This window comes from Cyprinodon tularosa, unplaced genomic scaffold (assembly GCF_016077235.1).
Source record: "Cyprinodon tularosa strain WSP-4 unplaced genomic scaffold, ASM1607723v1 ctg30, whole genome shotgun sequence".
Classification (NCBI taxonomy): domain Eukaryota; kingdom Metazoa; phylum Chordata; class Actinopteri; order Cyprinodontiformes; family Cyprinodontidae; genus Cyprinodon; species Cyprinodon tularosa.
Genome location: NW_024039008.1, coordinates 6,246,452 through 6,272,768, shown reverse-complemented (window position 1 = coordinate 6,272,768; position 26,317 = coordinate 6,246,452). Strand labels below are relative to the sequence as shown.

The window sequence follows — 26,317 nt, the reverse complement described above, 5'->3', positions numbered from 1 at the left end:
CTGTGGACTTTTCTTTGTTCAGCTGCTGAAAAGGTTGAAACAGGTTAGAGAGTTCTTGTAAACAATAGGGGGGGCTGATGAAAAAGATTTGGGAAACACATTAGTGCGTCTAGTAGCCTTTGGATCACTTAAAAGGTGCATTGCTGGTCTTTCGCCGCACGCCACGTATCACTTTACGTGGATTTATCACTTTACTTTCACTTTATTTGGATTTAGTTTTTACATATGCATAGATATACCTACAGATATATATATACAGAAGAGCTATATGTGTATATATTTTATCTCTTTTTATTCTTATTTTTTTTTATCTTTATTACATTTTATAGTTTGATGTGTGTATATATTGTAAAAAAAACTGTAACTGGAGCGTGTAACAAAAGTAATTTCCCTCTGGGATTATTAAAGTATTTCTGATTCTGATTCTTTCGGTTTCCGATCCATTGTTAATGTCTAGTTTTTTGTTTTTTATAAATCTTTTTTTGTTGTTTGAAAGTTATGTAACATTTGCTACCATTGTGTCATTTTTATCATGCAAACGGAGAAAGGAAAAGCAATATGGGGTCAAAGAATTGGCCCATAAATATCGGCAGCACATGTTGGCGATCGGTTAGACTGATGTCAAAATAATCAGGATTGGCTTTTAAAAATAAAAAATTATTTTTATACACAACAAATTAAAAAGAAAGTCTTCTTAAGACACTCCAGTTAGCATAAATTACCATTGCTTTAAAAATCTATAATTTGTTGGTATTTTACCACAGCAATTAATACATGATTTACTTATGTGTCTCTTAGCAGGCTACTTTCCGATCTTTGTTTATACATTTAGCTTTTAACCTCCTGTATCAATAAAAAGTGTTTCATTTGCTGGATCTTTTTTCCTGTTAAATGCTTCTGCTGCACTGCATTTTACTGATCTGTCAACTCTGTACTCATATCAGCCAATCAGCTCTGCAGCCAGTCTCAGTTTCTGGACCTCCTCATTGGTTACAGTACTTCTGTTATCTGCTGTCATGGCTGAACTCCTGGTGCCAGGATTTTATCTTTCCTGTCAGATGCTTTCCAGCTCTTCTTGCGATTATTTCCCATTTTTAGTCATTTTTGAATAAATCATCATTCCCAGTAAATGATCATTAAATGTTGGGGGAAAAAAATCTATCGTTATGGATCGTACTTCATAATAAAAACAATCAGATTTCACCTTGATAAAACTCCATGCCCCACAAGGATGATCTCTGGTTCTCTGGCAGAATGCTGTTTCTTGTCCGGTCAGCCATTTTGTTACCTTGGAGACGGGGACAGGGTGATGTTGCCTATGGAGGCCTTGAGCTCAACTGCTTTGTGATGTCGATCCTCTTAGAACGATGTGATTTCTCTGGTCTCTAGCTTCTTTTTTTTGTTTCATAGATTAACTGCTCCATTCAGGAGACCCCTTAGTCAAAAAGTGCGGAAAGCCGTTTGTTTTTTCTCTCCTCAGCGGCTCATAAACTGTTTGCTCCATATTATACAGGATAGATCTGTTAATATCATTCTACTGATTTTGTTTTCTTTAAAACAGTGTTGCTTAAACCTCTTAATAGCCACCTTATTTCTGGGAAATTCGCCTATTTTGCATACCCAAATGAGAAAGCAAATAACTTAGGCCAAAATTACATGTGTGATACATTATTTAAAAGCTAACACCTTCTAATTTCTGAGTATATCCATGAAGATTGGGTGAGTAAAACGGCCAAGCTGCATCAGTTCAAACATGACTCAAAGCTGTTTTTTTATTCTCAAAAATAGTCTTTTTTTGAACAGCAGTTATAAAGACATGCTTGCTTGTTGTGGCTGCTTTGTCATGCTACACTTCGACATGCTGCTATAATTGTGCTTTGGTGCTCGCTGTGTCCATAAAGTGAACTTGGTGGTTGAATTGTGGAGAATCTAAGCTTTCCGACGATGCCTTACATGGGTATATTGGTAAACATTTAACCAGTGTAATTTTCATGCATTCTGAGGTATTATTTGTAAAGCATTAAAGCGGGTTTTGAGAGGTTAAAATACAGTGAACCTTGTGTCTATGGATATTAACACCAATTTTAAGGGCTGGTTTGTTTCCCACTTTAATTATATAATATAAAAGTCCAAATGAATGCCAACATTTTGTTTTTCAAATATTTAAACTTTCCTTTAACACTGACTGACTTATTTAACATAGTTGATGGGAACCATAAATGGTTTTATTGATTGGCACATTTTTTGACTATTTGAGCTGATGTTTTTATTTTATTTTATTTTATTCGTTTATTTGATAGGGACAAGTATGTTTCAGGAATCATGTCACACACTAAAACATTTTAGCTAAGGCTAATTCTCAATGCCTGTCCCCAGTTAGGCTTTTACACAAAACACAGTGACTGTACACAAGAAACAACAGAACAAATTACGCACTAAAACATCACAGAAACAAGATCAGGTCAGTTAGATTATTAATGTTCACATGTCTGACCTCTCAATAAAAAGTCTTTAAGTTTATGCTTAAAAGGGACCCAGTTTGACTCTCCCTTCAGTTCTGCAGGTAATGTATGTAATGAGTAAATTTCTCCACTGTGAAATCAATAAAGTCAATCAATCAAAGGAAGAAAGAGGTGCATGGGATATATATAGTATATACAGTGCATCCACTTATGACAGTTTTTTTTTTCTGAACATTTCTGAACTAAATCTGTGGTGAACTCATAAATAAACTCCCTTGAATTTGAGCACCAGATGCAGATCAAGGACAGGACTCCTTATCTGTGCAGGTGTGTGCGCATGCTTTAGCTAGCAGAGCATCAGGTTCCTGATCAGAGGTACAGCGTGTGTCTGCAGGTGGTATGAGGAAGAGACCGGTCGGTCGGTCGGTAGATTACACCATGAGTACACTGCAAACTAAAGACAAGGAAGAATGAAAGTAGAGGAGTCAGCAGGGACAGAATGGAGTGGGACAACTGGACTTTTATTATGGGTAAGAAAGAGGTGGGAGCATCTGATCAATCACTTCCTCAGGGTTTACCAGTGTGTCCGATGTTAAACCTTTTTACTGTCAAAGTTTGCAGAAATAAATTAAACAAACTACATTTGATCTCATTTAGGGTGAAGAAGATGAAAATCAAGTTGTTCTTTTTTAAACCTATTAAGGAAGTGCTGCAATGTTGAAATGTTTTAAAACAAAAGCTGTAGCTCAGTTAATTTAACCCTTAAAGTACATGTTTCAAAGTATTCATTAACAGCTGAGCTAGAGCGATGCTTAATGTTTAAAGGAAAAATGGGATTAAAATCAGATATGATGGATCTAAAAATGAACATCTTTGCCGCCTTTATTTATAAAGCTGTTCTTGTCTGTGCTACCTTATTCTTTTGCAAAAGATTTCAGGTTCTTGCAGGACATAAGTCGTTTTTGTACTGTAAACTTCAGTGATTGTTTGTATTTATTTATTTATTTATTTTTTACCATTTTCCATGCATCCATCCATTTTCTGACACACTTTATCCCAAGTGGGGTCGTGAGGGGTGCTGGTGCCTATCTCCAGCTGTCTACAGACGAGAGGCGGGGTCCACCCTGGATAGGTCGCCAGTCCATCGCAGTTTTTTTTAGCATGTTATTACCGTTATTTAATATTCAATTTGATTCAAATTTAAACACGCTTTATTAATACCAAGGGAAAATAAATGTTGCAGTAACTCATAGATTATTTCTTAAACAGGTGTTATACGTGTCGGTAGCTGTAGGCAGGAAGGATCTTCTTTAGAGGTCTGTCTTACACCTGACCTGGAGAAGCCTCTTATTGAAGACTGTTCTTTTTTCATTAGTCTGATGAAGAGGATAATCACTGTTCTCCATAATTTGCTTCACTTTATGAAGAATTCTTCTTTGAATATATTAGCTATTGTATTTTGAGTCGTGCTTTGATCGTAATGTATTAAACTGTCTGACCTTTGGTAGTTTTCTCCAAATATACTGTCCCAAGTGAATTGCTGGGTTATTGATTTTCACAATCCTGATTAATTTTCCATAGCAATTGCCTAAAAGGTTTCCTTGATGATTACAAGGCTGTCATTCAATATCTAATGACCCTGAATGTATTTGTAGTTTCAACAGTTTTCTCTTCCCAGTGATGAGGCCAGTCAATAAACAATACATCTTACCTTTAATCCACATGACGCGCGGCTGCTCCAAGCTACCCTTTAATCCCCCCACTGGAGTTACCCCTTTATTCATCCCTTTGGTTTCTCTTTTTGATTTTTTTCAGGATTGAAAAAACGCACCAGGAAGGCTTTTGGGATACGAAAGAAAGAGAAGGACAACGACTCAACGTAAGTGCAGTTTTTGCTTCCTGATGCTTCTCATCCTTTTTCAAAGATGGAAGGATGAAACTTGATGTTAAATATGATCTTTGATTAGATACATAAATTTAGCTGATGAATGGTTTGTAATGTTTTTCATTAAGTTGAATCATATTAAAAGTCTTTTAATCATACCTTGAAAGCTAATTTTACCTTTTTTTAAAATAAATTAACTAATAAGTAGATTTTAGAGCAAGGAACCTTTAATTTTTCCCTTTTTTTCTTCCTTAATGTTTCACAGAGGGTCTCCAGACAGGGAAAGTGGTGTAAGTATCAGCAAAAAGCTTCTCATTGATTAATAAATCAATATTTTTATACAAGATTTACTGAATCTGGTGAAAACGGTATCTATCATTTGCTTTATGTGTTCTTTTTGCTCACCAGGAACCCCCAGAGGGTGAATCGGTACTGAACTTAGGTTTTAGACTTAGACAGTAGTGTAGCACTGTGTAAGCATAGAATTAGTGTCAGAAATATCTATCTATCTATCTATCTATCTATCTATCTATCTATCTATCTATCTATCTATCTATCTATCTATCTATCTATCTATCTATCTATCTATCTATCTATCTATCTATCTATCTATCTATCTATCTATCTATCTATCTATCTATCTATCTATCTATCTATCTATCTATCTATCTATCTATCTATCTATCTATCTACAGAACAGTTAAAGCATGCTGCTAAGTTGTAGTCTGGATAGATGTAGGACATTCTTGCATAACTTACTTTCTTTAGTGTCTGCAGGGATTTTAATCAAACAGCTTCTGTCTTCTCAGTCTCAGAAGAAGACAAACGGAGCCCCGAATGGCTTCTACGGCGATATCGACTGGGAAAGATATGTAAGTACAGTTAATTGTTTTAAGTGGCTTTTTTTTTTATGCTTTCTCTGCACCAGCTTAACTAAGCATTAGCATCCTTAAGAGTTAAAATATAGAGCTTTCTTCATTATAGCTTGGTAAAGCCAATTTTAGATTAATGCACCAGTTTTTACTGAAACAAACTAATATTTATATCCATTGGAGTGTGTTTAAACAAATGTTAATATAAAAACAAAACATAAAGGATGATTTAATGAGTTTTATTTGAAACAGAAAAGCAGCTATTTTTCATAATACTACTAAAAGATATTGATTATGACAGTTTTGTTTTCTATAATGTCTGTTTTTTATTATTAAACCATGGCTCTAAGACACATTTTAGCACAAGGACTCTTTAAATTTACTATGACGTATAGTAATAGCCTATTGCCCAACATATTTTATGATATTAGCTATTAAAATTAGCTATTTAATTGTTCATTCACACAGGAAAATCAAAGCTAAACATGCAAACCAAAAATAACAGCAAGAACTTTCAGGATTCCTGGTTGTGTATTATAAACAAGGGTCTTCTTATAACACCTTCAGTTTTCAACTTTTGGCTGTTTATCTTTTTGACAAAAAGAAATATTTACAGACGAATTATATTTTGCTCTCTCTGTAAAACAGTAGAGGAGATGGTTGAGATGCTCCTTGCTATCAGCCTACATTAACTGGCCTCTGCTTACTGTATTTTCAAAGTAGCATTAGTCAATAATACATTTTATTTAGTTAGTTTCCAATTATGCTTTAATGTAAAGCTTTTATTACAGTTGGAGAACCCTCTATATAATAGCGCTGCTACAATAAGCATGGTTAGCGTTCCCTCGTTCCACCTGTGCTCATGTTTGACGGTTTGGACTAATTTCCAGTCGATGTGTTTCAGAACTCTCCAGAGGTGGATGATGAAGGCTACAGTATCAGACCTGAAGATGAGTCTGAAGAAGGACATATCCTAAAAACAGCAACAGTAGTGAATTACAGGATGCTTTCAAATGGATCAGCTGTTATCTATTTAAATATTCTCCTAATGTGGTTTAAGTATGACTTTGTTTAGACCGCTTAGAGGTAGTTTATCACAATGTCAAAACAATGAGTCAGAACACTGAATGTTGAATGAGCTTCATGCTACTCAAACTGTGGAGTGGAGCGATTGGTTTTAAGTTGGACATCGACAAAGTGAATAAAAGAAAGGTTGTTGTTTAACCCACAACCGGTAAAAATTTTTATTAAGAGCAGACATTGCATTAGGTATTTGAAATCTTTCATTTCTCCTAAAAAAAATTTTTGCCTACAAAGTTTCACCTGAAATTAGATGCTATTAAAGGATTGAAGGTCAGTTAAATTTATGCAGTGGGACGTTTTCCTTGACTTTGTACCCTCACCTACAAAAAAGCCCCACTTCTTCTCCTCTGATGAGTCTGAGGAGGAGGAGGACCACAATAAGAAATTTAAAATCAAAATCAAACCGCTGCCAGCTGATTGCGTCATAGCGGCTCCCTCGGTGGATGAGCTCAAAGCCTCCATAGGCAACATCGCCCTGTCCCCATCTCCTATGGTGAGTAAGCCTGACGGCTGTGTCCTCCTTCTGCTGACCTTCGTTAGCAGACTTGGTTCATGATGTTTAGGTCATTGTCACGTGTATGTTCAGCTCATATCTGCTTTTTTCTTTTTTCTTCAATCTAATCCAATCTTTATCTTGTGGCTCTGGAAGTTGCTTTTTTTTTCCTGCTGAGATGTTTGCATGATTCTCAGTGCATTTAATCAGAGGATTGATTTCATTCAGAAATCCTTAAAGATGTTATACATATATTATCTGTGTTCATTAGATCAACAGTAATGTTTTTGAATTGAAACTCTAAGAGAGAAAAAAATGTATTTTGTTTGACCTAAAAAGGGAAGTAAAAAAAATAAATAAAAAATGGCGCCCAGCTTTATATCTGCGGTGACCAGCACCAGTCAACAGTTTGTGAATCTGCCCTAAAATGCTGACAGTGGATTTATTCAGAGTCCCCTTAAACACGGGGTATCCTGTGCGAAGGTTTCAACCAAACCTTTTTCTTCTACTTAACTCTTTATTAATATTAAAATGACAACAGCTCCCTGTGAGCAGCAAGTTTTTGTCAAACCACCTCTCAAGGCTGTAGAGGATCCCAGTGACGATCTAATGGACCACTGTTAAGTCATTGGGCTTTCCTATAACTTTTTTTTAGACCATATCTAAGCATTTAATATCTTTTTTATGTTTTTAAGAAAACATTGACATTAAGGGAAATAAATGCTTCAAATCTATCCTCCATGGTGATTTTAATCTATATAACTATATAATTTAGATCTGGGTGTTTGTAGATGTAATTTTCTCTTCTTTTCGATCGACGCATCATGATCTCCTAAGAGCCATCTGCTTAACATTAACATATTTTTAAACTAAACATCCCTGTTTTATTTTACATTCATAATAATCCATTTGCATCTGCATGATTATTGCCATACTGTAATATATCGGAGGATCCAGCATGTGTGCATGGTCTGTAGTGTCAATTAACGGAATTGAATTTAACTGATTACTGACCTGAACTGAAAGCCTTAAAAAAAAGAAAGAATTGTCAAGAATCTTGAAATGCATATTTACTTATTGTAAGACTTCTGTTATTAATTGACATGTTTTGAGTGTTAGTTTAAAACGAGTTCTCCTAATCAGAACTGCTATTGATCCAAGTGGATCAATGATAAGTCTTGTCTGCATCGGGGTTCCTCATGTAGCTGTAAGCTTTTTTTATGCCTATTGGACCGTTAGCCTTAGATCCTGCCTTTCCCCAGTAAGGACAGTTTGCTTAGGTGTCTGCTTTAAATTATTCAGATAGGAAAGTGGGCACAATGAACTTGTGTTTCAGTTCGGTATACAGGGATATTACTTGAGGTCATTTGATCTTCTGTCCTCAATAATTGAATCAAGCTTCACTGGTCTCACCCACTGCCTTTGTCGACCTTATCAGGTGTGAAGGTTTTATGCTTTTAATGGTTAAGTTCATGTATGGAGGCCTTGGGAGGGAAAAAAAAACAACTTGACAGATTCAAGGTTTTCGATAAACTTTTTAAATATTTCCTTGAGGGAAGCTGTGGACAGAAATTTTCAGACAAGCTTTTGTTGCCATGAAATTATTTTGCATCTTTTTTTTTATTACAGCCTATGATCTTTAAGCAAAATCAGTGTGTCAGTCATTAATATGCATCATGAGCGGCCAAGTTTAGTCTTACTATTTGCATGTTTTGAATAACTAACTATCAAAGAGCATTGTAGCCATTTTTTAAACTAGCAAAAGTCAGATTCTCTCGAATAGACCTCATAAATTAATAGCAGTGTGAGATACACCCAATAAGTGCACTACAAAGCTATTCCTTAGACTATTTGAGAATATTTAATTGAATGGAGGAAGCCCTGCTATTGGAGAACTGGATGTGTTTGTAATGAAGCAATAATGATGCAGGTTAAATGCTGATTTCACACAAATTTTCCGCTGTCCTATTCAAAGTCGACTCCAAATGGGTGTTAATGAATGCAATGAAACGGCAATAACTTCCTGTCTGCTTTGCTGTGTCAGTATAATGCCCCCCCCACCACCTTCTAACATTTTGTTAACTTTTTCTCTTCCTTTGATTATTTTTGCTTTGCTGCCTTAAATGACCCTAACTACTGTAGAGGAGTCCGGTAAGACTCTGCTTTTTATCTGTTTTTATTTTTGGGCCTTTCTTAACTTTGTGCTCTCTAACCTCTTAAAGTACTTCCTACGTAAAACACGATTTAAGTTTGTGCTGTTGCTAATTGGTGACCTGAATTTGGGAAAAAATTATTAAACCAGTAACTCATAATGATCAGCACTAATGAGCAATGAAGCCTGTTGTCTACTTTAATCTAAAGCAGATTAAGTAAATACACAATGTGTACAAAGTGCATCCACAAAATTAAGACATAATTTCAAAATATTTTTTAAATTGTAAATATTTCCTTTACTTTGCAACAAAAAAATTAAAACATGTTTTTTAAAGTGATACAATCACAAAAGTTTCCATAATCTTTTTAGTGAATCTTTTATAGTGAATTTAATCAACCCAAAATATATTTGCTAATCTAAATCCTTGTATTACAGCCATATTTCCCAGAGGGGGGAATAAAAAATAGAATTATATTTATTGTCCAGACTTATCAGTCAAGAAAGGAACACCACATCCACAGTGAAACATCTTGACATCGTTTGTGGGTTACTTTTTTTCCAGATGGAGCTTAGTTTTTTTGACCAGATGTTGACAATTATGAATAGGTTCCAAATATGAATAAGCTTGGAGTCAAAACCTTCAGTGTTTTTCCAGAAGGTTAAATATGGTGCAGTTTTTTATTTATTTATTTATTTATTTACATTGCTTTTAACTGAACAAAAGTGTGCAGCAGAAGAATGTGCATTTTAAGACTTTGTCACGGCCCAAAAACAAAGCTTTATGGTCACCTGAAGAGAGCGGTGGGCTCTTGTCTTCAGTATAGGGAATTTTTTGTATTTTATAGAAGGCAGATCTTACCAAGACAAGATGCTGGATGCTGTTAAATTCCCACCATGTGAAATTTAAATGAAACATTTCTGCAAAGAAACGTCAGTTTAAGAAAACTGAACAAAAAAAAATCAAAATTATGCATAAAAAGGAAACATTACATAGGTTACAATACACATGTATACATAATGCTGAGACATTACAGGGAGATTTTATATAATCACTTTACTCACACCAGGTGACATGCTTTCCCAGATGGGATTCACCAACGATTATTCAGATTCAGTAGGTGATGACAACCAAATAAATATGCAGTTTACGTCATCTCTGTAATTCTTTATTTTATTCATTTAATATATGTTTGTATTCCCATTTATTCTTTAGAAAACATTTATTTTTTATTATTTTTTATTAAAATTTGACCGTATTTACCATAATTGCTAGCCTGACGTAGTCCGACTCAATTCTAGTCAGAATATGAGTCTGATACTGCTCCATAGAGCTGTGATTATGGGGCGTGTCTCGAACGAACCAGGAAAAAAAATGCCTCTGCACTCAATTGGATAGACCTACAACCAATAAGAGCAATGGAGTGCGTGACGTATGTTAAGCGAGGCATAGTTGTTGTCAACAAAAATCAAAGCGTGCAGTTGCACGCCTATATTAAGAAGATGAGACTTGATCGCGTTTCTCTGTTCCTCTTTTAAAATTAATTTGCTGTCGATATCTTCTAGAACAGACCTAATAGCAGAATCTACTCACCTAAACTCTCCAGCGGAAGCCATTGTTGTTGTCACCCAAGCGCGCATTGGTCACGTGGGTGATTAGGTTACTGTTGATCATCTGTCCATCATCGTATAAAGCCCGCCCTGACAATTTGATTGGATCGCCAGTGGGTGGGCGATCATACTCGCGCTACTATGGAGCAGAGCCAGACCGAAACTTCCCGACCTCAAACTTTGTGGGCGGGACTAAGTTCGGAATGGCACCCAGGCTACATAATTGCAGTGTTTTGCATTTAATTCTCTGAAATAGTTTGTCTTCTTTAAATTCATCTCTCCTGAGTTTAAATGACACTTTTACAAAATATTATATATATCAAAATTCAATACTGAACTGATAATAAAGAAAATTGAAAATGTAGTATTATGTAGTATGTCCACTAAAATGATTTTTGGCTCATACAGCTTCTACAGCTCTGATGGTTTTCCTGTTTATATTCAGTAGAGCTACAGCTATTGGCTAGCTCAGCCTTCACTGATCTCTGTCCTTCATGGCCGTATCCAATTAAATGAATTCCTACCACCAGCAGGTCCCACCCTCTGTTACATCACTTTAATCACTGATGGCTCACTGCACAACTGGGGCAAGCTAAAGAGTGAGGGGATGGAGGGAGAGATGGTTACTCTGAGGTGGATAAGATGTAGGCTGATGGAGTGATTTCACTGGAAATTCAAGTGTGCAAAGGGGCAATATGGAAAGATACATGCAAAAAAAAGGAACATGGCAGGGATTGGCTGGAGGAGTCTCTGTTTTAACAGCTGATCAGGAAATGCATGAAGGGTTAGAAGAAATAGTTAATTAATGATGCAGCTCTACAAGATCTTATCCATTTTTATCTCGCTACCAAAGCTCCAAACATAGGCACACAAATTGGTTTCAGTAAATCAACCTCTATAAAAATGCTTAAAGGTGTATTTCAATAAATAAAAGAGAAATATAATTTTTTTAACATGATGATCAGCCAGGCCAAACAGTCTTCTTATGTGCATATGCTTTCTTTTTCACTGATTTGTCACTTTCTGATCAGGTATCTCTTCTCTCTTCCTTTATGCTGGTCACAGAGACGTAGCCCGGTAAGTGTCCTTTTCATCTGTCTTACTGAGGTCAGACTAGATCTAAGGCTTCCTTTATCCTTGAACAGGAGTTGACATTTTTCTGATGAAAATAAATGTAAGCATTTCAAAAAAATAAATCCTGCTGCTTTCTATCTCTAGTCTGATGGTGGTTTTGGTTTTCCGCCTTGAAGAAAAAGATGTTTTATTTTCAGTTTACTCGGTTATAATTTGTACTTTAGACAGCTGGCCCTTTGATGTCTCACACTAGTCTCTTCCCATCGTGTCGCTTCATCTGCTCGTGTCTCATCCCCTCTTTTCCAGCTCTCCTCTAACTTCCTTTTTAATGCTGGCGGTTCCCTCCACCACAATGAATTCATACCACTGTTAGCATCACAGCAGGACAAACTGTAACGTCTGAGTGGGCACTCAGGCCGCCTTATTTAAGACTCCTTTTACACCAATATTACCACAGTGTTACACTTTGTTCACTGTCACATTGATGCATTGCACACACCTCAAAAAGCATATTGCTTAGACTTTTAAAAGCTTTAAAGATTAACAATTGTTATGAGTTCTGGCTACAGCGGAGACAAGAGAGCCTATCAAATTACAATTTTCCAGTTACATGAAAATAATACAATTCTTGTTTTTTGTCTTTTGTTTCTAATGGAAGTAAAAATTAATAGAGGCACATAAAAAGCCATACTCATCACACTACACTGCAAAAACGATGTAAAAATGGCTAAGATTAAGTGTATGTACCCTTAATTTGAGAAGATAAATAAGATGATCTGCCAAAGGAATGAGTATTTTTACTCTTAAAATAAGATAATCGGATAACATGCATTTGAAATAAAACAATTCAATTATTGTTTCTTATTTTAAATTTAAATGTTCTTGTTCCATTAGCAAAGTGTCTCACTTACCTCCTCAATTCAAGAAAAAAATGCACTTATTTTAAGAAAAGAATGACTTTTTGCATGTTTTGTAGAGTCAATGGTAATAATTTAGAAACGAATAATTTGCTCAATTACGATGCTAAAATAACAGTTTAGAAAGTCTTCAAATGAATAGATTTTTAAAATTTAGTAACTTACTCCTAAACTAAAACATTCAGAAAATTTTCTATTTTAAATTGGGTGTGTTTTCTTATTGGAAGTGGTTGAGAATTATTATTTCTTCTAATCACTCCATCTCTACGTTGTTTTACAGTTTCTTTTTGAAAGTGCTCCTTAGCTCAACCCGCAGGTTTTCAAATGGACATTGCTGAGGTTGATTTTATGTCTGGAGGATCCTAAAATTAGTTAAAATGTGGTGCTGTGTCAAAGCTGCCATGATCTTTGGAAGAGAAACAGGCTCATATCATCATACAGTATATCCTCAGCTGTACCTACAGTAACAGTGGGCAACAGAAGCTTTTTTTTCTTTATCAATAGGTGCTGATGGATATTCCCAGTCATCCAGGTCATAGTCATTCCAAAAGATTTTGAAAATGCATGTTTTCTAACAAGGCTTTGTTGGTCCGCTTTATAAAGCATGGAAGTCAACGCTAACTCTGACATTTTGAATTGAAAAAGCTTCCTGGATGGGAAGCGAAATGTCTTTAAACTTGGAAAACAAATTTGAGTGGATTGTTTTTTTTTTTTTTTACTTTTTATCATCAGGTGCAGTACTTGAGTTGATGGAGGATGAGGGGGAATGGCATCCCCCTACTTAAAAAACTCTTAAAAACCTTCTTAAATGACCATCCTCCCACACCATCCCCTGTGACATTTTATTACACAATGTGTAACAAAAATGTGTAACAAAAGTAATTTCCCTCTGGGATTATTAAAGTATATCTGATTCTGATTTCTACTAGATATTAACTGTAATGGCAATAATATTGCCTTTTCGACGTTTGGAGGGCTGTGGGCTTATGTGTAGCCTGAGAAAAACAAATAAAATCAAAGAACTGGCCTACCATGACTATGAAGTGGGAAATTTGTCCTCTGCATTTGTCCCTACTTATGTAGGGGCAGTGATAGCCATGCCAGTCCAGGGACTGACTGCAGTTCTACTGTAAGGTGTCTTGGTCAAGGTCAAAGACTGACCTACCTGACATGTAACAACCATATCATACATAGTGCTTTTGGTTAATAGACTATATTAATTAGGCTATGTATGCTTCCAAAAAAAAAAAAAAATCCACCTTTTTTTTTTAACAACTAGACTATTGATCAGGTGTATCTGTGGTGTCTGTTGCTGTAAGTTCCAGTTAAAACTCAAGTTCTGTTTAACAATCTCCACTCTTAGACCTCACTCTATGATTTCAGTGTCCTTCCACTCTACTTGAAGGGATATTTACTTTCTTTGGCATGCTTCCTAAACATCCAATTTATATGTTGGTAGACTGCTCTAGTTTTCTTGTGGTGGACTTTGAGAACAGTTTTTATCTTTGGTGGCAACAGAAACTTAGACCCTTATCGGGCCTACGAGGCAGTGAAGAGAAATGAGTCTCTTCATCTGCTGCTAAAAATTTGTCATTTGTGATTTCTTTGGATTTTTGTTCCTCCCTAAATGTTCCGAAATTAAGAGCTGACTTTAGTAAAGTTCTTCTGAGTTTTATTATGCTTCTGCAAAAAAAAAAAAATTTTTTTATGGCAGATCTTTATCCTGATAAGAAGTTATAAACCCTTAGTTTAATATAAAAGCTAGAGATTGTACGTCATTAAAGGCTGGAGAACAATCAATCATATTTTTAAAACGTTATCTGCCCGTTATCAATGTTTACATTTATTTGCTGCTTTTATACGCTGGGAAAATATGATAAAGTTTCTGTTACTTTTTGAATCTTAGGATTTTTAAACTTTTCTTCTCTTTTCTGTCATGACAGGGTTTGAAAAGGAACACATCGAGTAAGTCACACTCTCCCTGCCCTTCAGAGCAATTAATGTAGCTCTAATGTTAAATAATCATTAATAATTTTATTTTCTTCTTTCTCCCAGGTGAGGAAATTGCCAGACCGAGGCGTGGCGCTCCTGCTGCCCCCACAGTGCCCCCCACACACACTCCAGCCCCACAACCACCCAGGTATGCTGCTCGCTTTTTACCTTTTCATTGTAAAAAACTGGTATTGATTTGAAATGTTCTTATCATTGATTATGCAATAGAAAACGGTTCACTTAAAGCCTTTTTTTAAGCATATAATTATAGATGATATTTAACTATATTCCCATATAGCAGCTTTTATATGCTAGTGTTTTGTTGCACAACTGCAGACTTTAGTGAACATAATGATATACACTGTCAAAAAAATTAGGAACACTTTGAAAAAACATCAGATCTCAATGGGGCAAAAAATAATGCTGTTTATTTCTACTGATATGGACTGGGTGATTTGTTAGGAACAAAAGGATACCACATCATTTGATGGAAATGAGAATTATCAACCTACAAAGGGCTTAATTCAAAGACACCCCAAAAATTACAGTGTACAAATAATGCGGCAGGCTATTCCATTTTGCCGAAATTTCATTGCAGCAACTCAAAATGTATGTATGTATTTATAAATAGGGAAGGGCAAGAACAACATCTGAGGACTTTGTACGTTCTTGGTCTGCTGTTCTTGTGAATTGGAAGCACATGAGTACGCACAAGTACACATATTGAGAACCTGACACATTTTTGTCTTACGACCTTCAGCCATTTTAAAAGAACCGTTGTGAGAAAGGAAGGCTTCAGTGACTGTCTGAAACCGTAACCAGTGTTGGGCACGTTACTTTGGAAAAAGTAATTAGTTATAGTTACTAGTTACTTCTCCCAAAAAGTAACTGTTACTAACTGAGTTACTCCACAATAAAAGTAACTAGTTACTAGTAAAAGTAACTATTGCGTTACTTTTGCGTTTCTCGCCTCCGTAACCCTCACCACCCAGCCCCCACCTTCTCGCCGCGTGTTTCTAAAGCCAGCTGAATAGAGTGGACGACAAAGACAAGAAACTGCAGAGAGTTTTGCATTTATTGCAACTCAACGTAAATGACATCAGGGGGGAAAGCCATGTGAAGTTTTTTAACAGGGCGTTCAGATCTGGTGAGTGTATGAAATTGATAACTGGGGGTGTCTAATTCTGAAATCCTGTGTGTTTGGGTTGTTATAGATACTGCAACATCTATCTATCCATCTATCTATATAGATGTATACTCTGTGTGTGACATAAAATATGGATCTCCATCCGTGCCACAAAGGCCATCAAATAATGTTTAACATAAAAAATACAGTAGGTTGAAAAGGCAGAGCATCCATCCATCCATCCATCCATCCATCCATCCATCCATCCATCCATCCATCCATCCATCCATCCAGATTTCTCCCTTTCTCCACATAGGCTATCATTTGATTGTTCACGATCTCCATAGTTCTCCTGTGGCGCAAGCACAGGGCGACTGTTGCGCGCCTTTAGCGAGCATACGCGTTTCCTGTCGCTTGCGCGGTGAATCGTGCTGCCTGCGCTGTGCGGAGATGCAGGGGAAACTGTATGTGATGGGGAAACTCAGCTTGACGTAACACCGGTATTTCCATGTGGAAAACGCTTTTTTGCTGCTGGAGTCCTCCTCACTCTCCATCTCTCTGTGTGTGCTGTACGTTAACACCCACCAGCAGAAACACCCACCTACCCAACTGACAGACGGAATCTCACTATACATCAGCCAATCTCATCCTCCCCTCTCTCATGACAAGGCGCGCACGAGTCCTATCTTGAAAAAAAGGTTCATTGTGCGACCTGAGTAATGCGCAGTAACAGGTTGTCTGCAATGGTAACTGCGTTATAGTTACAGTCAAAGTAATTAGTTAGATTACTCGTTACTAAAACAAGGTAACGGCGTTAGTAACACCGTTACCTTGTTACCTTGTTACTTTCAACGCCGTTAGTCCCATCACTGACCGTAACTCAATACAGATCTACGCGTGAAAGTGCGCATAGCCAACGAGACTAACGTGAACATATTCCCAGAATGATTGACAATTAGGAGGACCACTTATTGAGATGATCCACCCGAAAATAAAAGATCCTCCTCTATACCTTAAGAAAAATGTTCTACTTTTATTTTACAAACATCAAATATTGTTAACTACATCATGTATTTGGGGCTTTTTGAGTTTTTGCATTGCATCAAAGCATGTTACATTCTGTCATGGGTAAATAAACTGGGATTAATGTACGCATCACCTTGTAGATCAACTAATACTGCTAAAAACAGACATTCCTAATTACACTTTAACTGTCAGCATATCCGTCCACATCCTGAACATGAGCATAAGAGCGTACCATGATGTCTACAGATAATTTTTCACTAAGTCAATGCCTCACTAAGTAAAGCGCCACAGTGGAGCTGGAAAATGGGACATCGTTCTCCATTTAACTCTTTGCTCGTCTAACAGAAAAGAGCTCATTATAAGGCTGCCCCACTTTTTCCACCTTGAAGGAATATTGAATATTTTCTACGCAAAATTGTATTTCCCTTTATTAGCTTTTGTGTGCACCACAGTAAACATGCATAGAGGGAAATCAAACATTGCTGTTGTATTAATATATAAAAACAGTCGTGTAAATGGGGAGTGCTGTGTAGGCCAGTCATGCTGCATGGGCTCTAGTGGTTTGCGTGAATGTCAGTGTTTTTGTTGTCCGGTTGCTTTATTTTTTATTTGTTGAGTCAGATGAGTCACATGGCCCCTTCGCTCTCTGCACACAGAGGCAGAGATTATTCCCTGTATCCCCAAATGACTCTGCTTAAAGAAATATTCCTGTTGTTGCTGTTTGTTTTCTACTTGGTTATTCTTCTCTAATGCTGAGAGAGCGCAGATGTGTGCAGCAGCTACTTCAAGCATTCATTTCTCCATGCATAACCTCTATCTTTAATATCTACCGTGTATGCTGTCTTGATGCATGAAACAGAGCATTTATTCAATTTAAAGATAACATTTGTTATCGTAAAGTGGCTCTCCTTTTCTAAAATATGGAGTACATTGGCAAAGTGTGCAAAACTTGAGCTAAAGGAAGTCATTTTTCCCACACAAATCAATGCCTTGAACAAATTGCTGACAGGCTAGATTTTGGAGTCCTAGATTACACCCTTTAATTCATCAATGTTACCATGAATCACACTGACGAACCCTTAACTAAAATGAACAGCTGTTCTGCAGCTAAATGACAGGAGTTTTTGCCTTTTCTTTTGAAAGAATTTAAGAAAATGTAAAACCAAACGTTACAGATAAATGGACGATAAATTCATTTTTAATTTATGTTTTAAGAATTTATTTCAAACACACAAAAACTATATGCATTTTAGATGAACCCGATTTGAATATTACAATTCAAGTAAATTTTTTGTCTCTGTGTGCATTAATTTTGTGCAGCAAATACGTTCTTTAAGTACCTTCCTGTTTTTAAAATTGAAAAATTAGTAAAATAATGAAAGAAAAATATTTTTAGTATCAAAATCATTATAGCATTATATTAATATACACTACTTCGCCATCGTGGGACAATAAAGGGATTTTCTATTGTTCTATTCTAAATAGTATATTAGATATTTGGTTCATTTAGATGAGTTGAAGAGAGGCAATGTTTTACCCTTATTTTTTTTTTATTCCCTAATTTTAATGTTAGATTAGTTTCCTTGTCCAACTTGCCCCCTTCTTCTGCTGCAGCTCTCAGCAGACAGCAGCCTCTGAAGACACCACAGCCTTATTTGGGCCTCCTTTGGAAACAGCCTTCGGAGAAGAGAAAACCGAAGGTACCTGTTCTCTCTCTTCCATTTTTTTAATCCTCTCTCTTTTTTTTCTCTAGATTTATTCATACAGGCTTTCTGGGGAAAAAAACACTTGCTTTCTCTCTTTTTGCTGTCAGCTTAGTCTTGCCTGCCTGTCATAACACATTTGCTCTAACTTCCTTTTTCTCCTCCTTCCTCTCATTTATAAACTGATTCTTCTTCTTCTGGACTGACTGTGCCGTATTAGATTTAGTTTAGTGTTTCTTTTTTGAGGCCAAAGTTATAGATGTGCTCATGATCACGTTGCAGCCTGGTTAATTTGCACGTGCTGCCGTCACTTGCTCACATTCAGCCTTGTTGGGTTTTGCGATGCAGACATAGCAGGCATATGTGAATGCAGGTTGATATGATACACATACGTCTTTCTTTACCCATTTTAGAAAGTAGAACCCGTATATTATATAAGTTCATTAGGCATGTCTCGCTAAATCTTCAAGCCTCTTGAGGTTTTGACAATCTTGCTTCATAATAAATATATTGAATAATTTTAAATAAGTGAATAGGGGATGCCTGTGGCCTCATACCCTGATCAGTCTGTTCATTCAAAACCTCCGCACAGGTTTCCCAAGCATCTGAATGGTCTCTCTGTCTCGGTCAGCAGGCTGCACAATCATGGGGAAGGCTGCTGACTGGAGAGGTCTTCAGAAGACAGTCACTGACTTCCTCTAAGGAATCCATCAGAGGTTGTGCTAAATTGGTGGTTGCTAACAGAGTGCTTTACTTAAGCGTATTCAAAGAAAGTTGAGTGGAAGGAAAATGTGTTGTAGGAAAAGTATCTCTAAAAACAACTGTAACTTGAATTTATTTCAGCCTTGAGGGAATTTTTAAGCTCAATCAATGTAATAGTTTAGAGGACTGAGGCTGAAGTCACAATGCACAGTCAAAAATTATAAATTGAACCTGAGCCAATCCTTGTCTCGTGGTCCAATGTCCTTATCTAATTTCAGATGAAAGTAAAGTTTGGATTTCATTTGGAATTTACAATAAACAGTCTGGAGTAAGACGGCAGTCTAGTGTGAGGTTTTCACAGTCAGTGATGATTTAGGGTGCAATGTCATTTGCTGCATTTAGCCCACTCTGTCTCTGAGTGCACAGTAAATATAGCCGTTCAGATTCACCTGCCTGTCATGCCAAAGGTACTAAAAGCTGCTTCCATGACAGTGGTGTTACAGTGATTGATTGCCCAGGACTCTGGTCTGACTTGAACCCCATAGAGAAGCTATAATGATCAGTAGGAAGATGACAAACACCAAACTATACAACCCTAATTACCTAAATGCTACGTTCAGACTGACATATGTTTCCATTATACTTCAGATCCTTCGTACCAATCTACATTAAGTAATTCATGTTAACTATTGTTTTGCAAATCTATTAATCTGTCGATTATTTTTTTGATTAATAATCAGATAGCAAAAGGCTCCTTAAAGAAGACTTTGAAATTAAACCAGGTGAAACTTAAACTTTTCCACTTGAGGAGTTCTGGAGCATATTGACAGATACTGGTTGCTCTGTCAGCTAAGCGCATGTTGTAAAGTCTCTATACTCCATTTAACGATTAATCAATTACTAAATAATTTGAGGATTATTTCAATAATCGATTAATCGCGATTAATCAGATAAATTTTTTTCAGTCCCATGCATAAGGATGAACAAACTTTTCCAAAGCCAGATATTTATGGGGAAAAAAATCATTTTCTGTGGATCCAGTTAACAATCTAATTTCTAGAGAAAGTACATTTTAGGTTCACACGATCAGTAAGTTATGAGCATCATAAGCTTCACCTTGAACTGTTTGACAATATTCAAAATTTTTTAACTATACCTTTACATTGATTCACATGTAAAGATGACCTCTTCTACTATAAATACAACCACTAGAAAAAAATGAACCTTCAGGCATGAACATGATGCTCTGCTCCAGTATATGACTCAGCCTTTTTGTTGTGTGGTTTGTTCATATTTGACAACTTGTCTCTTTCCTCCCAGCTGCCTGACACTTCCTGTCTGTTAGCAGATTTAATTACTGTATTTAAGGCTTTCATTACTAGCTGACCTTTGATTGTTTCCCACAAAGTATATATTTAAAAGGGATGGGAAACCTTTTAATGTGGTACTAATTTGCTTCACTTGACCTTCTGTGTCCCCTCCTGGACTTAGTGGTTCTTTCTGAGCCCGATGTGTGGGGGACTTCTCTCCCAGAGCCTGAATCCTCTTTAACGAGGTCCTTCCCCACAGGAAGTAAGTTTCATTATTCCACTCCCCGTATGCCTTGAATGACTGCAGAAACATACCAGTTCACCACGTGAGCTCCCTCATCATCTGACTAAACAAACAGACCCTGCAAACAGTCCTGATCAAACAGCCGTGTGGCCATGATCCTCTCCATGTCCCTCTAAACAAAGGCTTGTTTCCTGTTTAATTTCATCAGCCTTTATTTTTGGGTGTCATGTCTATCATACAGAAAGAGGTTCTGTATTGGTTTTGCACCAACCCTTCCCTCCATTGCTGCCCTACCCTTGCACTCGGCATGGTGTTTACTGAATATTAAAGTTCTGTGTCGCATGATGGATGGTTTTGTTGTCTACCTGTCAACAGTGATGTTTTATTGACAGGTGTGTGACATTCAGCTTAAAGTGGAAATTAAATTATTAACCAAACTAACTTAATCCACAAGAATAGTAGATGTATATATATATTTCTAGAAAGTATAAATTTAGCATTGTTTTTTTGCCACGGTGCTGTCATGTTGCAGTACTCCAAGCGATGACATCACAGGGTTGGTTGATGCTTCAGACAGCAGTTGAATACATTGAAATACCAGCGATACTTCACAACCATAGATGACTTCCCTGTCAAATGGCAGCCATTTTCCAGCCACTGTAGTTATCCCCTCTTGCATAGTTTTTTACTCTGACTCCACCCTTTCACTGAATTACAGGTTCTGACCAGGAGATGGCACGTCTCTTTATGTCTTAATGTCCACAAATCATGACAGAATATTTTAGTACAAAGATTAATGTTTAAAAAGGAATTGTAGGGCCCATCAAGGAAACATTTAAGGAAAGTGGGGAAAAGATAAATAAAAGAAATTAAATAAAAGACGAAGCTTAAAATCGTAGGGAAATCATATTTAAATGTCAAATCATTCTGGTTTAAACATGTATATAAATGTACTCTTTATCAGACAATCTTGTCCCAGAATTTAGAAAATTTCTATTTTAAAAAAAATCCGCCTTAAAATCTGTGGGGGTTTTTTTTTTTATCTTATGTAGGCCAGTTAGTTATACGTCAGCCTGTACACCTAAATTCGGCCAATCATATATCAGCAGTCATCTGTCAATCAAATTTTTTCGGTCATAGCATCTTGATTCATATGTCGCAGCTAATATACGCAACGGTTGAAATCAGAATAATTTCCTTTCCCATTGAGTTACATCCTAGTGTTCACGGGGATGGACGTCTGTGTCTTCAGCAGGCGTAGAGCTAACGGAACTGGCAGCGTTGCGAGGCAAGGGCTCAAACATGTACGGCTGGAAGCCTTCTACACCAAACCAAGCTTCTGCCGCCCTGGCGTCCTCTTCCACAACATCTTCGTCCCCGCTTTCCTCCTCTAAATAAAAAATGAATGACAGAGGAGATTCATCCACGACCTCCGACACAAAACTCTCCTCCTCTTGCATGTTTCCGCTGTCCATAGCGTTCCTTGACATTGTCGTTTCTAAGTCACCAATTTAGTGCTAATTGGTGCCAGGGTTATTTCCCGTTGGGAACCTACTAGCACTAAGTTGCTAACCAAGATGCTTCTGAGACACCGGCCACAATAAAACTTGCTTGCGACCCTTCCGTCACAACAATCCTGCCCCCTTGATAAACGACCAATCACATTCACTTTATTCACACGTGTAAAGTCGCGCACCACTCGGTAGAATTCAGAAATGCAACGGTTGAATAAAATATTCAGCGCAGCTTCAGGCTTCATCTGGCTGTCCAAAGGGCCGCTAGATCACCAGACTCAAAAGTCTGCTGCTTTACATCATCTCTACAACCGATGTTCTGTCGGGTAGCAAGGAGAGTCAGAACCCAAGGCTCTTTAGCTGCCTCTTCTCTCCTTACTATGTCTCAAGTCATCCAACAAATGGGCTCAACAGCATAAGCAATGGGATTAATGTGCTTTAGTATCCTTTCAGCTTCGTCTTCCATCATACCAAATTCCAAAAGTGTTTAACTGTTGTAAGGTATTTCCGATAGTATTTAACGACTAGCTGAATCATCAACCAATCCTGTAACTTCACCGCTTGGACTACTGCAACATGGCGGCGCCCTTGCCAAAAATAATTACAAAGCATTGCTACATATTTTTGGTTTTTCGTTAAAAAAACTTTTGACATTTGTAAAATAATTATTCATATCAGTAAGAAACATCTCATTTCATTTCCACTTTAAAGTTTCATGGAAATCACTGTGCTTTTAATCTTATTTTGGGTTGTTTCACAAAATATCAACAGATTGACATTGTTATGATTTTGCAGGATTGCTGCATCAGTAAGAGTTTTAAAGAGTTCTACTTTTTTGTTCAGGTCCTCCTCCACTTCCACCCAAGAATGTTCCAACCTCCCCCCCAACAACCGGAGCTCCCTCTGAAGACATCGCAGGTGAATACTCCCTCTTTTTCATCCTAATTTCCATTAAAACTAACTTCAGTCCTACTATGACTCACTGCCAAAAATGTATTAATGACTTACTTACTTGTTTGATTAATTTTATTAATCAAACAAGTATTTTATTAATGGAGCGTTTTTGCACTAAAACATTTAATATGAAGTGATTTTACAGAATTATTAAGAAATATATAATAATAACACTTATATCAAATGTATTGAAATTTTGATTAAAAATCATTTATTTAAAATAAAGGGAAATTAGAACAGCATTATTTCTTGATATATGGTTTCTGTTTTAGAAGCAGCAGCAGCAGATGCCGGCAGCACAAGCAGGAAGCCGTCCATAGCAGACCTGGACAACATCTTTGGACCGGAGGATGCTCCCTCTGCTGGCGAAGCAGGAGAGGAAAAGTGGGTCTGCTTCAGTGAACATTCTCCTGCTGGACCACCTGCACCAAAGGAACCTGCACCACAGATGCCCTCCTCCCCACCCCCACCTGAAGAACCAGCGCCTCCACCACCGGCCTCCCCACCTTCCTCTGAATCCCCTGCTCCCCCCCTGCCTATATCGCTTACCTCTCTGCCAAGCTCTCTTTCTCCAAAAGAAGACTCCCCTCCTCCTCTTCCAACCTCCCCGCCTCCATCAGAAGAGCCCGTTCTTCCTCCTGTCCGATCAAGCCCTTCTTCACCAGAAGATAAAAATCCACCCACAGTTGCCAGCTTACCCTCTCCTGCATCAAAGGAGCAGACATCACCTCCAGCATCCTCCCCTCCTCTTCTCAGCTCACCGGTCGGTGTCCCACCAGTCCCAGCCCCGAAGCAGGGCACCCCTGCTGTGGTGACCCCACCATCTGAGGAACCCACTGCTTGCTCAGTCCCGCCACCTCTTGTTCTCCCTCAAGAGGAGCCGCCTAAGAACACAAACGCCTCTCATCCCAAAGAGGAAAGAGGGGAAGAAGCAGCCACCTCTCCCAAAGATGCCAGCCAGGGAAGTCGGAGCACACCACCACCTCCTCCACCTCCTCCAACATACCGTGCAGTAGTGTCATCACCGGGTCCCACAACTGGAGCAGGTGGCACAAACAGTGGTGAGTACTTCCTGAAGTTATCTGTCAACTAAAATACAGTGTATGTTAGGTAGAAATAAAAAAGTTGTGATGCATTTAGAAACACCGATTCAAGATATTGGTGTTTTAAAAGGACAGCTCCGCTGGAGGCTCACCCTGAAAGGATGAATGGTTGCACCTTTGTGATAAAACTTGAAAAACAGGTGTCTCCAGGGGGAGGTTTAGCCCAAGTGAATATAGAATAGGATTTTTGCCACAAGATCTTTGCTGATTACTTTGTTTTTTCTGAGTTATGATTAGTTTTTCAACTTCAGCTTTTTATAAAGCATCTATTTAGCCTTGGAAATATTGCAGTCATCTTTGATCTTTGTGTTATCCTTTATATCAGAAACAAATACATTTTTTTGTTTCAAAGACCATCTCTGACTTTTACTGCAAGGATAAAAATATTTCACTTGCCCAGAAAAGTTTTTTAAAATTTAAACAGCAGCGTTCTGACTGTGTGTTACGACAGAGTATTAGGGCCAGGCTAGAGATTTGTTTTTATTTATTATGAGAAGAAAGTCATAAAATTAGGTGAATAAAGCCGTAACAGTATGAGAATAAAGTCGTAATATTACGAGAAGCTGATGTGCTAAAAGATTTTCTTATTTTGAAACCGATGCCAAAGTATAACTTCACATGATACTCGACATTCCTCATTTTGGGGAAGAAGGTGCTCCTTGTAAGAGTTGTGATAAAATACATATTAATTCTTGTAATATTAATTCTTGTAATATTAATTCTTTATTCTCTTAATGTTACGATTATTCTCGCAATGTTACGACTTTATTCTAATAGTGTTACGACTTTATTCTCGTAATGTACGACTTTATTCTAGCAATGTTACAATTTTATTCTCGCAACGTAATGACTTTATTCTCGCAACATTATGACTTTATTCTCGCAATGTTACGACTTTATTCTTGCAATGTTACGACTTTATTCTTGCAATGTTACGACTTTATTCTCGCAATGTTACAACTTTATTCTCATAATGTTACGACTTTATTCTCATAATGTTACGACTTTATTCTCATAATATTACTACTTTATTCTCGCAATGTTACGACTTTATTCTCGCAATGTTGTGACTTTATTCTCCTAATGTTACGACTTTATTCTCCCAATGTTACGACTTTATTCTCCCAATGTTACAACTTTATTCTCATAATGTTACAACTTTGTTCTCATAATGTTACGACTTTATTCTCATAATATTACTACTTTATTCTCGCAATGTTACGACTTTATTCTCGCAATGTTGCGACTTTATTCTCCTAATGTTACGACTTTATTCTCCCAATGTTACGACTTTATTCTCCCAATGTTACAACTTTATTCTCATAATGTTACAACTTTGTTCTCGTAATGTTACGACTTTATTCTCCCAATGTTACGACTTTATTCTCGCAATGTTACGACTTTATTCTCGCAATGTTACAACTTTATTCTCGCAATGTTACGACTTTATTCTCGTAATGTTACGACTTTATTCTCGAAAGAAAAAAAAATCTCTAGCCTGGCCCTAATACTTTGTTGTAGTGCGTTGACCAGAACAATGTTGCACTTTTTTAAACAAATGAAAGGATTTGGTTGCACAGTGATCTCTTTTCAGGAAAACGAACCGGAGAGATACAGCATCAAGGTGCATACAGCAGATATTTAACAGTGTTTCAAAAAAGTTAAAAAAGCAATTTACTGGACTTCCATAAAAGTTTAAAAAGCAATCTACTGGACTTGGTTTTCTTAATTCATATTTGAAATGAGAAAGCTTCCTGGAGGGGAAGTGAAATGTCTTCAAATCTTGGAAACCAAGTCCAGTGGATTGTTTTTTTAAAACTTTTACGGAATGTTTTTTAAACTTTTACAGAATGACTATGACCTGGATGACTGGGAATCTTCATCAGCATAATCCACTGGACTTTGTTTCGAACTCTGAAGACGTTTCGCTTCCCATCCAGGAAGCTTTTTCAATTTTAAATGACTATGACCTGGATGACTGAGAATCTTCACCACCATAATACATCTGTTTGTTGGAGTAATAAGTATTTTCACAGATACATTTCCACATATTTCTAAAATGAATTAATATTACACGGAATGATTTGGAAAATA

At 37.0% G+C, this 26,317-nt stretch overlaps 1 protein-coding gene across 13 annotated transcripts in view; it reads left to right on the top strand.

The window, feature by feature from the left end:
• The window catches only part of sgip1a (SH3GL interacting endocytic adaptor 1a), a 98,673-nt gene that overhangs the window by 47,633 nt on the left and 24,723 nt on the right, over positions 1-26,317 (top strand). For 2 of the 13 annotated variants that reach the window (XM_038291681.1, XM_038291678.1), the window contains exons 1-15: positions 2,882-2,992; positions 4,278-4,341; positions 4,613-4,637; positions 4,756-4,776; positions 5,157-5,219; positions 6,124-6,187; positions 6,617-6,795; positions 8,938-8,946; positions 11,624-11,635; positions 14,493-14,514; positions 14,605-14,689; positions 18,308-18,393; positions 20,590-20,670; positions 23,010-23,084; positions 23,393-24,181. In XM_038291681.1, the coding sequence (XP_038147609.1) occupies positions 2,962-2,992; positions 4,278-4,341; positions 4,613-4,637; positions 4,756-4,776; positions 5,157-5,219; positions 6,124-6,187; positions 6,617-6,795; positions 8,938-8,946; positions 11,624-11,635; positions 14,493-14,514; positions 14,605-14,689; positions 18,308-18,393; positions 20,590-20,670; positions 23,010-23,084; positions 23,393-24,181 (1,606 nt within the window). In that variant the 5' untranslated portion in view covers positions 2,882-2,961. Of the gene's footprint in view, positions 1-2,879; positions 2,993-4,277; positions 4,342-4,612; positions 4,638-4,755; positions 4,777-5,156; positions 5,220-6,123; positions 6,188-6,616; positions 6,796-8,937; positions 8,947-11,623; positions 11,636-14,492; positions 14,515-14,604; positions 14,690-18,307; positions 18,394-20,589; positions 20,671-23,009; positions 23,085-23,392; positions 24,182-26,317 lie in introns of those variants that run through there. The other 11 variants (XM_038291669.1, XM_038291679.1, XM_038291670.1 and 8 more) reach the window with 11 other exon arrangements.